This window comes from Marmota marmota, unplaced genomic scaffold (assembly GCF_001458135.2).
Source record: "Marmota marmota marmota unplaced genomic scaffold, marMar, whole genome shotgun sequence".
Lineage (NCBI taxonomy): Eukaryota > Metazoa > Chordata > Mammalia > Rodentia > Sciuridae > Marmota > Marmota marmota.
This window is the reverse complement of record NW_026000221.1, coordinates 10,780,711-10,794,779: the sequence shown is the minus strand read 5'-3', so window position 1 is coordinate 10,794,779 and position 14,069 is coordinate 10,780,711. Positions and strand designations below refer to the sequence as shown.

The window sequence follows — 14,069 nt, the reverse complement described above, 5'->3', positions numbered from 1 at the left end:
AAAAAAAAAAAAAAAAAAAAAAAAAAAAAGAAAAGAAAAAAAAATCATTAACTACCAGCGGAAATTCATATAAAAGAGAAGGACCTTATTCTATTGGCCTTGCTTTCTTGAAAAAAGGATGAGTCAATCCCAATATTTATGTTCACAAATCATGACAACCAGAACTAGAAAGCTGTCCTAAGATGTAGACAGGAAAAAAATTCAACCCTAACAGAAATTTCAAAAATAATTTCTATTTATAATGATTTGGAGTATAAACAAATTTTTCTATTCACTGACAATATGTCCAACACTATTCTTAGGGATCATCAGTCTATAAGGCAGTCAGAATATAAGCTCTAAAAGAGCTTACATACCAGAGGGTATAAAAAGACAACTAAACAATGATGACTTGCTGATTTCAACAATTAATAAGTACTTTCATAAAGATGATAAAATTAGATAATAATGGATGATAGGGGATGCAGTGATGAGGGACAGATATTTTTACTAGGGAAGTCAGGTAAATCTCTGGGAACATGAATTGAGATCTAAATGGTAAAATAGAGGAAAAGAGCATGTTAAGCAGAAGACAAAGTAGAAGTTCTGACATGGCAGTAAGACTAATGAGTTTGAGAAATAGAAGCCAATGTAAATACAATAAGAAAAACCAAGTGAAGAAGGAGACAAGGCTGCAGAGGCAGGCAAGGGCTAAAACTTTTAATGCATTAGAGGCCATGTTAATGACTTGTTCTTTTAAAGTTGTATAGGAAAGGGCTGAGGCTGTAGCTCAGCGGCAGGGTGATTGCCTAGCACACATGAGGCACTGGATTCATTCGATCCTCAGCAACCCATAAAAATAAATAAAATAAAGGTATTATGTCCATCTACAAAAAAAAAAGTTGAATTTTTAAGGAGGGGAGCAACAATCTGATTGATGCTTTAGAAACATTTGTTGCTCTGTATAGAACAGAGTGCAAGAGACCAGCAAGAAAGCTGTTATAGGAATTGTACTGTATTCTCTGAAGCTGGAAAAAAAGAGTCTATTATTTCTATGCATATCTTCTGTATATTCTCTTTAAATTTGACTTCAAAATATTATAATTAAATTCCACAAATTTAAACATATCTGTCAACTGAAAAAAATCCAACTATATTAACCAAGTCATGTCATTTGAATAATTACTAAATTGCTTTTCAAATTCAATTTAATCCTTAAAACAGTGGCTCCTGAAATCACTAAACTAAGAAGAGTAGAGGGCTTTAAATTGAGGTCTACCACAAATTCAACACAGTGACAAATTGAAACACTTGATTTTTTTAAAACTCAAATTTCATTTAAATGAGTAAGGATGAAATGAGTAAGGAGTAAGGATGAATGAGTGAGGAGAAAACAGCTACAAGAAATAATGCAAAGAATTATATGGTTTTATTAGCTATAAAGAACTGCATTAAGTACCAAATATTAAAAAGTATTATTAAAGATGATAGAGCCTTTCCTTGAACAATTACCCAAACTAATTGATAAAACTTTTTTTTTGGTCAGGGAAAATATTTTACAGGACTTATAAAATTTTAAAACAACAACAACAAAAAAACCCCTGCCACTTAGAAAGTCACTGAAACAACATGTGTTTCTTTGATTCTATGAATCAATTCCTATACCTTAAGTATCAATAAAGAAAAATCTTGAAGGTATAAATATGGATCACCTATTAGGTGATCAGGTTTCAAATAGATCCCCCTTCACTTCAGAAAAAATCTGTTTCCATTAATATTTATATCACATTTTGCTTAATTTTTTTTTAAAAAAATTGTTTTTGTTTAAAAAAAAGATATTTTGTCTCTGTATGAAGAAAAGGACTGGGGCTGTGGTTCAGTGGTAGAGTGTTTGCCTCGCACATGTGAGGCACTGGGTTTGATCCTCAGCACAACATAAAGAAAACAAATAAAATACAGGCATTGTGTCCATCTACAACTAAAAAGGGACCATTTTTACTATTAAATGATATTTTATAGACCAGGGATTGGCAAACCATTTTTTATAAAGTGCTGGACAATAAATGTATCAAGCTTTATGAGCATATAGTTTCTGTTGCAAATACTTAATAATGCCACTGTACCATGAAGGCACCCACAGGAAAAATATAAATAAAGGGTCTTGGCTTTTCCTATAAAAATTTATTCATAAATGTACACTAAAATAGAATTTCATGAAATTTTCATGAAACCATAAAATGCATGACTTTTTTTTAGACCCATTGAAAAATTAAGGGTTGAGAACACAGCTTGTGTTAGATTACTTGTCTAACATGTGTAAGGCCATGGGTTACACCCCCAAATACCTAAAAAAAAAAAAAAAAATTAAGCATTGCTCTTAGTGATGTAGCTATTTAAATATAGACTATGGGCTCGTTTTAATCTATCCTGTGGGCCATACCATGATTAAACCCGCTCTGAACCATTAGGTTTCAAAAAATTATTAATTAAAATATACTTCTTTGGTTTTAAAACAAAGCATACTTTTAAAATAATTTTATGTATGCTTACTTTTAAAATTTATTTTAAAATAAACTTTTAAAAAAACTTTCAATTATCCTTTTTTATCCATTAACCAAAATGGCAGAGCTATCAAAAACCTAAATATCTTTAACTTTACATACCACAGATGCTCCTCTGCCAGTCTGTGTACTACCAAGCCACGGCATGTTGATTGGAGTGCCAGGATTACTATGTGTATATGGCGTTGTGCCTTGAACAGCTGTTAAATCATCATGAGCATGTATAACCAAGAAATCTTCTGATCTATAAAGGAATGTCAACCAGAATGAAAACAACCTATCACTTCTTTTTTTTTTTTTTTTCATCTGAGAGCTCTAACATTGACTCTTTCCCTTTAAAATAAATTTTCTTCAACTCTTACTCCTAACTCACAATGACTTTCATACTCAATTTCCATTCCCTTCACTTACTCTCTCTCTCCTAACTCTTACTTTCCTTTTTGAAGCTACTGCCACCCATTATTTACTTTTTACAACATTGGGTTCTGCTCTGCTTATACTTTAGTAACATTCCTTTTAAAAAATCTTTTAAAGGTTGTAGTTCAGCACATATAGTCCCAAATATAACATTTTTGAATAAAAACAAAGTATAAGCATACCCTTTGGTTTCCAATTCTACATCATCATCTACCCAAGTATAGATCTGTGTAGCCAGAATTCCAGAAACATCCAGTTCTTGAACATCATGGCTGGAAGCAATTGCTATGCAATTTCTATTTGCCTGAAAAATAAATCATACGGTAATTTTTAAATAAGAAAGCACAATAGATACATTGGCTACTTCTGAAAATAATCCCTAAAAATAATATTTTAAACTAACTTAAGCAATTAAACTTTTAGTGAGATAATCATAAGCTTGAACTTTGAGATATGTTTATGTTCTAGGAATTCCAGTACATCCAACAGAAAGTCAACTATGAATGGTAGTACATGTATCAGCTTATTTGCTCTCCCAGCACTCTCTCTCTCTCTAGTCTGCTAGAATGCTACAATCTCCCTAAAGTTTGCACAACTCAAAACTGTGAAGGGACCAGGTGTAGTGGCACACACCTGTAGTCCCAGCTACTCAGGAGGCTGATGTGGGAGGATTTCTTGAGCCCAGGAGTTTGAAGCCAACCTGGACAACACAGTGAGATCCCATCTCAAAAACCAAAAACCAAAAAAAATTCCCAGTGCAATAAACAACAACAACAACAAACCCCCAAATGTGGAGGAAGATACTAAAGAAGAAAAAATCTCTGAAAACTAGAGAAAGTAGGGAGATAAGAAACTCTAAAGACATATGGTTAATTAGTTAAATAAAATAATATCACTCTCTCCTAAAACCTTTCAGTTTCAGGCAAGAAAAACAGAGGTAGGAAAGATTCACAGAGAAAAAGTATATGGGCAAGAAAAGAAAGGAAGAAGTATGCCAGAAGAAATCACAAATGACAAGTTGGTCAGATTAAATTATGTAAAATTTTAAAGATCTATGAATTAAAAATGCACATCTCAGGGATGTAGCTCTGTAGTAGAGCAGTTGCCTAGCATGAGCTAAGCTCTAGGTCTGATCAGAAGCACTGCAAAAAAATCCAAACACATCTCAAACAGAAAACAGAAAGATACCGATGGCAAAGAGAAAATACGATTACTCTATTATTATGTGAAATGCTAATGCATTAATAAGTAAAGAAAAGGATAACTAGACTATTGAAGATGACTGTCCATGGATCTCTCCAATTTTGAATGTCTTGTGAATCACTGACTGCCCTTTTTTTCCTGTAGGATCATTCCCAGGATGTTTATACAGTGATAGTTTTCTCCTTCCAGAGCAAATGTCAGGTATGCTTACTGTCCATTAGAAAAGACCTGGGTTCACTAAACTGAGTGATCCTCTCCTATAACATGACTTATTGCATGTGCAGGTACTGTTTCTATATGGTTCCCTTTTGTTGTTTCTCAGTGAGAATCGTAGCTCAGAGAACCAGTGTGAAAATGATGATATTCTCGCTACTACTCTTGCTGTCAGAAATAAAGTCTTTTGTCTGTGATTCAGGATTCCCGTATCTTCAAACAGCATCCATTAAACTGTGAAAGTTAACTTGTTAGCTTGAATATAAGGTCAAATCTCATAAACTTCACAATTCTTGATATAGTTCCCAACTAAACAAATAGGGAAAAGTTCAATCTCAATGATATTAACAACAACAACAAAAAAGAAATATAAAGCAAAACATATTATTTCTCAATTATAACTTAGCAAGGATATAAAAATATCAAATCTGGAGAAATAATTAAACAAGCATACACTTACAAGTGACACTTTAAATATATGAATGATTACTCATTACTAGTTACTAATATACAAACCCCTAAAAGAAAAAAGCTAGTTAGTTGTATTGGATAGACTATTTTAAATAAAATTTTCTTCAGAAAGTGGCAGATGAGTACGGTATAGACAAAAATTTTATATTTGACATATGTATACCATGTTATAAACACACTACAATATAAGAACTGCTTGACAAAGGACCTAATTCCAAATTTGCCTGCTTCAAGCAGAGTTAGTCATTGTTCAAGTTTCTGAGAAAAATGAGACGAAAGATACAGGGAAATAAGAGGACAGAATGACAAAGGAACTGTCTAGGAGACAAAGAGAAGACAGGCTTAGCATAAAAAGATGAAGAAATAACTGGTGTAAGAATTTCTGAATGAGTAATTCCACAGGATACATATCTAAATTACATAAAATTATTGCAAATTAGGAACATATGAACACACATGCATGCACTTGTACACACACATATGCCTTCTTTATCCTTTAGGAATACAAGAAAAAAGATAACATTTATCTTTAAATTAATGGAAAGACAACAAAACAAAAGTGACTAGAAACTGTTCAATAAGGCAATGAAGGGAGATAAAAGGGGAAAATTACTAAGACAAATTTCAACACTGGACGATTATATCTAAGGCTACCTTTACTATTGGAACTTAGAGACATCTCTAAGGAGGATGGTAAGTATAAGTCTAAGGAAAACAAAGAAAACATACTAATTGGGAAACTACTGGTAGTGAGAGAATTTATAAGCCACATATAGGCTTAAATTAAATCAAATAGTAAGAATTATATTTAACATAATCATAAGAAATATAGCAAATATTTTCTTTGTGTTAGGTGCTATTATTTCACATAAATTCTAAAGTTATTGCATATATAAATAATTTATATGCTTTTCTCTATAGCAATAAAAAAATCTTATCAGTTACATTTCCCAAATTATATGTTAATAAAATCACATTACCAAATAATATAAACAATTTATAAAATAAAAAAAAATGATTCAGGGTATAATTTAAGAAGTGTGAAGTAGTTTTGGAAAAGAGAAATAGAGACATTAAATAAACTTACTGATTCTTCAACTATGAACATGTAATGATTAAAGAAAAGAAAAAAATCTATATACTTACTTTATTAACAGCAAATGCAGTAATGATATCAGATTCCTTATGAATAATTCTTGCTTTACCTCCAGGATATCCCAAATCTGCTTCTATCTACAAGGAAGAAAATAAAATATGACTTTAAGAATAGGCCAAATAGTATGCTAGTCTAGCATCTGATACTTGCATAAATTATTTAAAGAAAGTTTTTTTAGATATTTCAATTCCAAAGGTGCTATTGTATATAATTCCTAAGATTGGACAAGGGGAATTTAATTTTTTTCAAACTTGTTTTTTCACATTTTTAAAAAGATAGTTGATACAACACAGAACTTCATTAATTGATTATACTCCCAAGCTATAACGAATTAACTTTAGAGAACCAAAACATTTTAATTAAAATTTATTTACCAAATTTCTTAGTACTATAATTCTTATAGTATTTTATTTTTTTGGTGGTTTTAGGGATTGAACCCAGGGCCTTGTGCATGCAAGGCAAGAATTCTACCAACTAAGCTATATCCCCAGTCATTTAATAGTATTTTATATATTTTTATGTTAAATGGTCAGATGGTGAATATTTTAGGTTGTGTGGACCACAAATGGTTACTGTTGCACATTCCTCTTCCCGCCCCCCCCCCCCAAACAGTGCTTTAAAAATGTAAAGACCATTCTTTGCTCATGGGTTATACAAAACCAGGTGGGGTTTGACCAGGTATGTATAGTTTACTGACTTCTGGTCTAAATAATTTTCTATTTATAGAAACCCCGAAGACACGGTAACTCCTCTAAGCCAGTAGAAGTTTAGTAAACCATAATTCAATGTAGTTTACATAAGGGGAAAATATCTTACATTCCTTTACCCTAAAGAAAGTGTATACAACATCTTTAAATTCAGAAGAAATTATGTAAAATCAATTTACTAAAATAAATAAAAGTTTGAATGTGGAAGCAATTATTAAGAGTTTGAAACACTGCTTAATGTAGGGTATTACTTCATTTTATTTTTCCTAACCTTCAATCTTTTTAAATGAATTACAAAATGTTTCACCGCTTACTATAAAATGCAGAAAATATTAACTTGTAATTAGCACATAACAAATTTATTTCCTGAAAAATTTAGATAAAAATATCACTAATGCCTACCTGCTGACCACAGAATTCATAAGAGTTCAAAATATTTTTTTAAATGACATCAGACTGTTCAATTGCAGAGCTGAGAGAGATTTATACAATAACCAAATCAAAATAACCACTATGAAGAGAAAACCATAGTCATTAGATGTTAATGTCAAATATATTCTAATCTAAAATATGATTTGCTTACAAACAAAAATATTTCAGTAGTGTTTGCTGAACATTCTGGCTTGAGAATCAACTTGTCTTCTAGGAATGTCTTACCTCTGGCCCAGCAAGAATGGACAAGTCAAATTCTGTAATTTCATGATAAAATCCCAATTTACCCATCTATCTGCCTGATATCTAAAATACTCTTAAGTGTCTATTATTAGGTTTTGAAGAAACTGGAGGCAGAGAGATATTTCCACAGCACAGAGGGATCTACTATTTGCTGGCAATTATTGGATTGAGGGGAATATATCAGTTTCATCTGGGGAGCTTTTTTCCCAAGTGCAGAAGGAAAGCTCAAGCAGATATAAATGTCAAAAAGCTTTCTCAATGTGGGAATACATTCTTGTTTTCTATTATCTAAAAATAATATTTCTCAATAACGTGGTGTCAAGATGAGCTGCATGAGAAGGAAATGAGGTGACTTTTTAAAATACAAAGATTCTAAACTCTATGTCAGATGCATATTTAGAATCCTATAATCATGGGGCAAAGCAATGGTGCCTAACATCTCAAGTGTTTTAGGCAAACTAAATTTGAGAATGACTAAGCATGTAGAAGATAAGACTAGAGAAAGAAGCTCATGCAGGAATTTAAAAGCTATAATAAAGAGGAAAGATATTAGGGCTGAGAAAGCCACTGGAAGAGTTTGAAATTTCTGATTGGTGTGAGCTAAAACATAAAGGGTATAGAATGGCTGCCAAAAACTCAATGAAGAAGCTACTACAGTGGCTTAAGTTACTGAGAGGTAATGGTGGACTGAATTAGGAGAGTAGGAATGGTGGCTTATCCCAATAGATAAGAAATAGATAACCTGAATTGCCCTATATCTGTTAGAGAATTTGAATTTGTAATTAAAAAATTCAAAGATTCTACCAAACACTTAAGAAATAATACTACTGTATCTATATAAATTCTTCCAAATATTAAGAATCCTTGCCAACATATTGTAAGAAAGGCTAACATAAATCTAATACCAACATAAAGCAAAAAATGTATAAGAAAGGGCTGGGGTTGTGGCTCAGTGGTAGAGTACTTGCCTAGCATGTGTGAGCACTGGTTTCAATTCTTAGCAGCACATATAAAGAAATAAATAAAAGTCCATTGACAACTAAAAAAAAATGTATAACAAAACTACAAACCAATATCCTTCATGAATATAGATGCAAAATTCTTAAAACTGAACAAATGAAAACTGACAATATTGAAATGGGATAATACATCATGGCCAAGTAGGCTGAAGTGGGGCCATGAATGCAAGACTAGTTTAACATTTAAAAAAAAAAAATCCATAAATTTATTTAGCCATACCAACAGACTAACAAAAGAAAAGCCATGTGATCATCTCAATAGTAGCAAAACAACAACAACAAAATCCAAAAAAACCAAACCATTTAACAAAATCCAACATCCCTTCCTGATTAAATGGGGAAAAAAGACAAGTGGGCTGATTCAGAATTTGAAAAGATGACTGGGCTGCCTGGAAAAATCATCAAATGGGAGCTCATAACCCACTTGAATCAAAGTGTGAAATATGATATATCAAGAATTATGTAATGTTTTGAACAGCCAACAATAAAAAATTAAATGCTAGCTGGGCGTGGTGGCACACACTTGTAATTCCAGCAGCTCAGGAAGCTGAGGCAGGACAATTGCAAGTTCAAAGCTANTAAAAAAAAAAAAAAAAAAAAGAAAGCCAGCATTGGCTGGTAGAAGTGGTTCCTGGCATCAAAGCAGAACCAGATAAAAGCAATACCCATTATTTTCATGTGGTCACTGCTGGCCTCTAGGATTCCAACTTTGAGGAGGGGATTTTAATTGTTCCTTCCAGAAGAATACCAAAAGGCAGCACCTAAAGTACATTTCATGACCAAACTTTATTTTCTTAATGTAGACAGGTCAGGAAGAATATGTTATGTATTCTGAAAGATAAGTGGTCCACAGCACCAGCTTCCCATAATTCTGCTATTGACTATTGCTTTGTTAAGTGTTCTTAATTCAGAGGATCTATTAGATGAAGCACAGCAGTGAGAGACCAACAAAGTTCAAGTCACAGAAATACTTGAAACATGGACTAGGCTGTCTGCCACAAGTAGTATTTAAATCAATCTGATTATCAAATGCACATCATCAAATGTGCATCACTTCTGTTCTATAAAGTTGTCTTCAATTTTGCATTTAATGGACACAACAGTCTTAGAAACATTACAGAATAAAAGTTAGGACATCTTCAGTCCTTTGGTGATTAAATGTACATTATCAAATCTATATCTTTTCTCAATTCACCATGGTAAAGCAGAAGCAGATGCTAGAACATGGATTGTTGGGAAAAGTTTAAAAGCAGTGAAACTGCTTTTATTCATTTCCTAGTCATTGGGGACATAGTATATGAAGATAAAGTATAAAGCACAGTGTAGTAAATATAAAGCATGGTAAACAAAGATAGTTTATCAGGGTTAGCTGCAGAGTATTTACTTTAAAATCCTATAGATGAACAAGAATGATTGTTTGAATCAACACTAAACAAATATCACAACCCTCCCTAAGAAGATTGTCACTTTGCTATCAAGTATAGAACTCCCTTCAACAAAAAGCTTTTGACAATATAGTATGACTTGTCTGAATCTTCTGTAAATCTTATGTTTTAGTAAAATATTTTTTTGTTATTAAAAAACTCTCAGCAAGCTAATAATATAAAAAAACTTCTCCAAGCTTAGGAGGGCAACTACAACAAACTTACAGGTAACCTCATGATAAAACAACAACAAAAAAACAAAAAGAAAAAAAAACTAAACATACAACTATGATCTCTTTCTCGCTCCAGAACATTTTTAGTACCCAAAATAAATCTCATTAAGCATTCAGCTCCAATCCCCTCTTGTCTAAGAACTTGGCAAGCACCAATTCTTTCTGTTTTTATAGATTTATCTATTCTGGATATTATAGATAGAATAAAAAAAATTAAATGCTAGCTGGGCGTGGTGGCACACACTTGTAATTCCAGCAGCTCAGGAAGCTGAGGCAGGACAATTGCAAGTTCAAAGCTAGCCTTAGCAACTTATCAAGGCTCCAAGCTACTTAGAGAGACCCTGTCTCTAAATAAAATATAAAAAAGGGCGGGGTATGTTGCTCAGTGGTTAAGCATCCTTTGGTTCAATCCCTGGTACAAAAAGAAAAAAAAAAAAAAGAAGATAAAGAAAAGAAAAACGAAATGCTTTCTTCTAATATATGAAAAACAAGAATCTATTCTCAATATTTTTATTCAGTCTGGGACTGGAAGTTGTAGTCAGTGTGATAAAGAAAAAATAAGCAAATAAGTAAGCAAGCTATGTAGCTTGGTTTGCAGAAGGATATATCTGAAGGACAACATTTCACATAAAGATTATAAGGCTATAGTAATAAGTAACTGTGCATCTAGCATAAAGATGGAAAACAGATTGATAGACCAAAGAAGAGTCCAGAAATAGACCTACACATCTGTGTCAATGATTTTTGAAAAGGAAATTCAATGGATGAAAGGATAATGTCTTCAACAAAAGACATTTTGTAAAGAGAATAAAAAGACTATAAAATAAAACCATGATGAACTATCATTAAACTAGAATGGCTAAAGTTAACTATACAAAGTATAAATAAGAATATGAAGTAACTGGGCTGGGGTTATGGCTCAGCGGTAGAGAGCATGCCTAGCATATGCGAGGCCCTGGGTTCAATCCTCGGCACCACATATAAATAAATAAAACAAAGGTATTAAAAAAAAAGAATGAAGTCTTTTCTTTTTATTTTGAGAGAGAGAGAGAGAGAGAGAGAGAGAGAGAGAGAGAGAGAGAGAGAAAATATGAATCTTTTTTGTAGATGGACACAACACAATGCTTTTATATTTATGTGGTGCTGAGAATCGAACCCGGGTCCAGCCTGTGCTAGGTGAGCACTCTACCGCTGAGCCACAATTCCAGCCCCCAAAGAAGGCTTTTCATTAAAAAAAAAAAAGAAGAATATGAAGTAACTGAGATTTCAACCACTGATGAGAAAAGTATAAATGATACAATCACCTTGGAAAACACTTGGGCAGTTTCCTAAAAAGGTTAAGCATAAACCTACCATATGATCTTACTACTTATAGGCATTTATTCACACAACAGAAATAAAAGCCTATGTCCATAAAAAAGCCATATGCATGAATTTTCAAAGCAGGCTTTATTGAAAGAGCCCCCAAATGGAATAAGCTCAACTGTTAAATGATATGTAAACAGATAAACTGGTAATGTCCATACAATATAATGAACACATAACAGAAATGAAAAAGAATGAACTACTGACACATACAATGACATGGAGATCTCTCAAAATACTTATGCTTAGTAAAAGGTAAAAACCAAAATGATATAATTCCATTTACATAAAATTCCAATGCATATTAGTTTATAATGTCAGGAATCAGATCTCTAGTTGTTTGGGGAGAAAAAGGACAGAGGGGAGAGGGAAGAAAAAGGGAGGAATTGAAGTCTGGAGGGTGGTGGATAAATGCATCACCTTCTGGTAATAGCTTCACAAACACACAATCCAAAATTAAAGTTTTACACTTTAAATATGTGGAGCTGTTTTAGATCAAACATACCTAATACGTTATTTTAAAAAACATACAGTAAAGAGCTTAAAAATTTTTGCAAAATGGTTATGATGTTAACCAAACAAAATGACTGCATTTTGATGTAACATGATGATTTCAGAAATATAACATTATATTTATTAACATTTTATGAACAGGATCAAAAGAAAAACCTTTGGATAAAAATTCTTGATAATGTACAGGGAGTAGTTAGTAGCAATAAGCAAAGAAAATTGTTAATTAAAAATTTGATTTATATTCTCTGAAAATTTCCAAAAAACATTAGAAAAATTTAAAGTATGAGTTATATACATTTATTTTGCTAAAGTTTTAGTTACGATATACACTTGTATCAACTAAGTCTTTGTTATTAATTGCATAAAATTATTTCTTCTATTTTAAAAGATTCCTTTGAAAAGAATAAAAGGGGGCTGGGACTGTAGCTCAGTGGTAGAGCACTTCCCTAGCACATGTAAGGCACTGGGTTTGATCCTCAGCACCACATAGAAATAAATAAATAAAGGTATTGTATGTATCTACAACTGGAAAAAAAAAAAAAAGAATAAAGGTAGAATTAGTAGTCTTTAAAAAATCTTTTGAAAAATTCTTTCCCCTAAAAATCACTTTGGTAGGATTATCTTAAAATTAGTGACAATAAATAATATGAAAAATACGTTATATATCAATATAATGATGTCATACTTGAACATGCAATCACAGAACCTCTGGGAAATTTTCATGATTGTACAAATTGTCATCTTTTCTGCTTTGGTTCTTAAGTACTATGAGTACTTACTATGCACAAAGCATTGTGCTATATGTTATTCCTATCTGTAGAATAAATGATTATATAATAATATTTGCTATACTTTTAGGAATTAATATCCTTGGAGAGAAATTTTAATTAAAAAATGGTACAATCCTACTATGCTTTTACAACTGCTAGAGTAATTTACATTTATTAAGAACTTCAGTTGTATGTACTCAGGAAAATCTGTAGCCAAAATAGGATACATTCAACTCCCTTTAAAATTGCATTCTCTTAATTAACAAAAGAAAAAGCATTGTTATCACTTATTAAAAAGAGAGAATAATTTGAAAAAACAATACTTTCATTCCATTGGGAACAAAGTTCAGTTGGAAACGAAAATGCAAATATTTTGTTTTTCTAGCTAAGAATGCAATTTCTAATTTCAGTTGAATGATATTTGTACCTTATTGAAGTTTGGCTCCTCCATCATAGAATTTTTGATGGTTTCATTGTTGTCCTCTAATGACTTCATCAAGAAAGAATAATCACATGACAAAGTAAAGATGAGATGTAACATGCAAAATACTGGGGATATTTTTAAAAATTATATTTTTAACCAATTTAATTAGAAAAGGACATGAATCTGCATTGTTATTCTTAAATTTCATACACTTTAAAAAAGTATGTGTGAATGTGCATTGAAAGGGAACAGGAAAACTTAACAGCTCACAACTCATTAACCATCACTACAAATTTTATCCTACAGCATTAAAATTTTTACTTGCTCTTCAAATGCTGACATTTGAGCAAAATTGATTCTAAAGTACTTTATATTGAAAAATCCTGAACTACTGGTTCCGGATTAGTATAAATTAAAAAAAACAAATTCTTTTTACAGACACTAATATATCTTATTTTCATAACATATGCTATCTCAGGAAAACCTTCTGATTAGGAAATTTTAGTTTTACTTTTCTAATTGTTGCCTACTGATTTAGCCAGAAAGAGTCAAGAAGTTGCTAAAGGTGCATATCATTATTAAAAGGAGGTATTAGCACATTAATAATAATAATAATAGTAATAAAAGGTTCAAGACTTTAGTTCTTTTCAGAAAATGAAAGAAAACAGAAAAAAGGAATGGAACAAAGATAGCAGCTGTCAAGTTCCAAATTTTTATAGGGAATATTGGCAGTCATCTGTACTTAATTTCCAAATAAGAACAAATAGGGAAGGGATTCTATTTTAAAATGCATGCACTAGTAAACTACATTATATAGGTAAAGAAGAGATCTCAGGATACACCAGGACTTTAAGGTCAGATGAAGAAAAGGTCAGATAAAGAAGCATATAAAGGAATAAAAAAACAGCAGCAGTCTCAAAATCCTCCCCATCATCTTGC

At 31.8% G+C, this 14,069-nt stretch overlaps 1 protein-coding gene across 21 annotated transcripts in view; it reads right to left on the bottom strand.

Annotated features, from left to right (window-relative positions):
- Window positions 1-14,069, bottom strand: part of LOC107144781 (tumor necrosis factor alpha-induced protein 8) — a 314,538-nt gene that overhangs the window by 168,054 nt on the left and 132,415 nt on the right. For 17 of the 21 annotated variants that reach the window (XR_007343409.1, XR_007343404.1, XR_007343407.1 and 14 more), the window contains 4 exons: window positions 13,134-13,196; window positions 5,991-6,077; window positions 3,140-3,261; window positions 2,643-2,784 (listed from right to left, as the gene is read on the bottom strand). Coding sequence is in view for 15 of the 21 variants with exons in the window: in XM_015488613.2 (XP_015344099.1) it covers window positions 2,643-2,784; window positions 3,140-3,261; window positions 5,991-6,077; window positions 13,134-13,196 (414 nt within the window). In the remaining 6 variants the exon portion in view is untranslated. The remainder of the gene's footprint in view (window positions 1-2,642; window positions 2,785-3,139; window positions 3,262-5,990; window positions 6,078-13,133; window positions 13,197-14,069) is intronic. The other 4 variants (XM_015488614.2, XM_048791985.1, XM_048791990.1 and 1 more) reach the window with 1 other exon arrangement.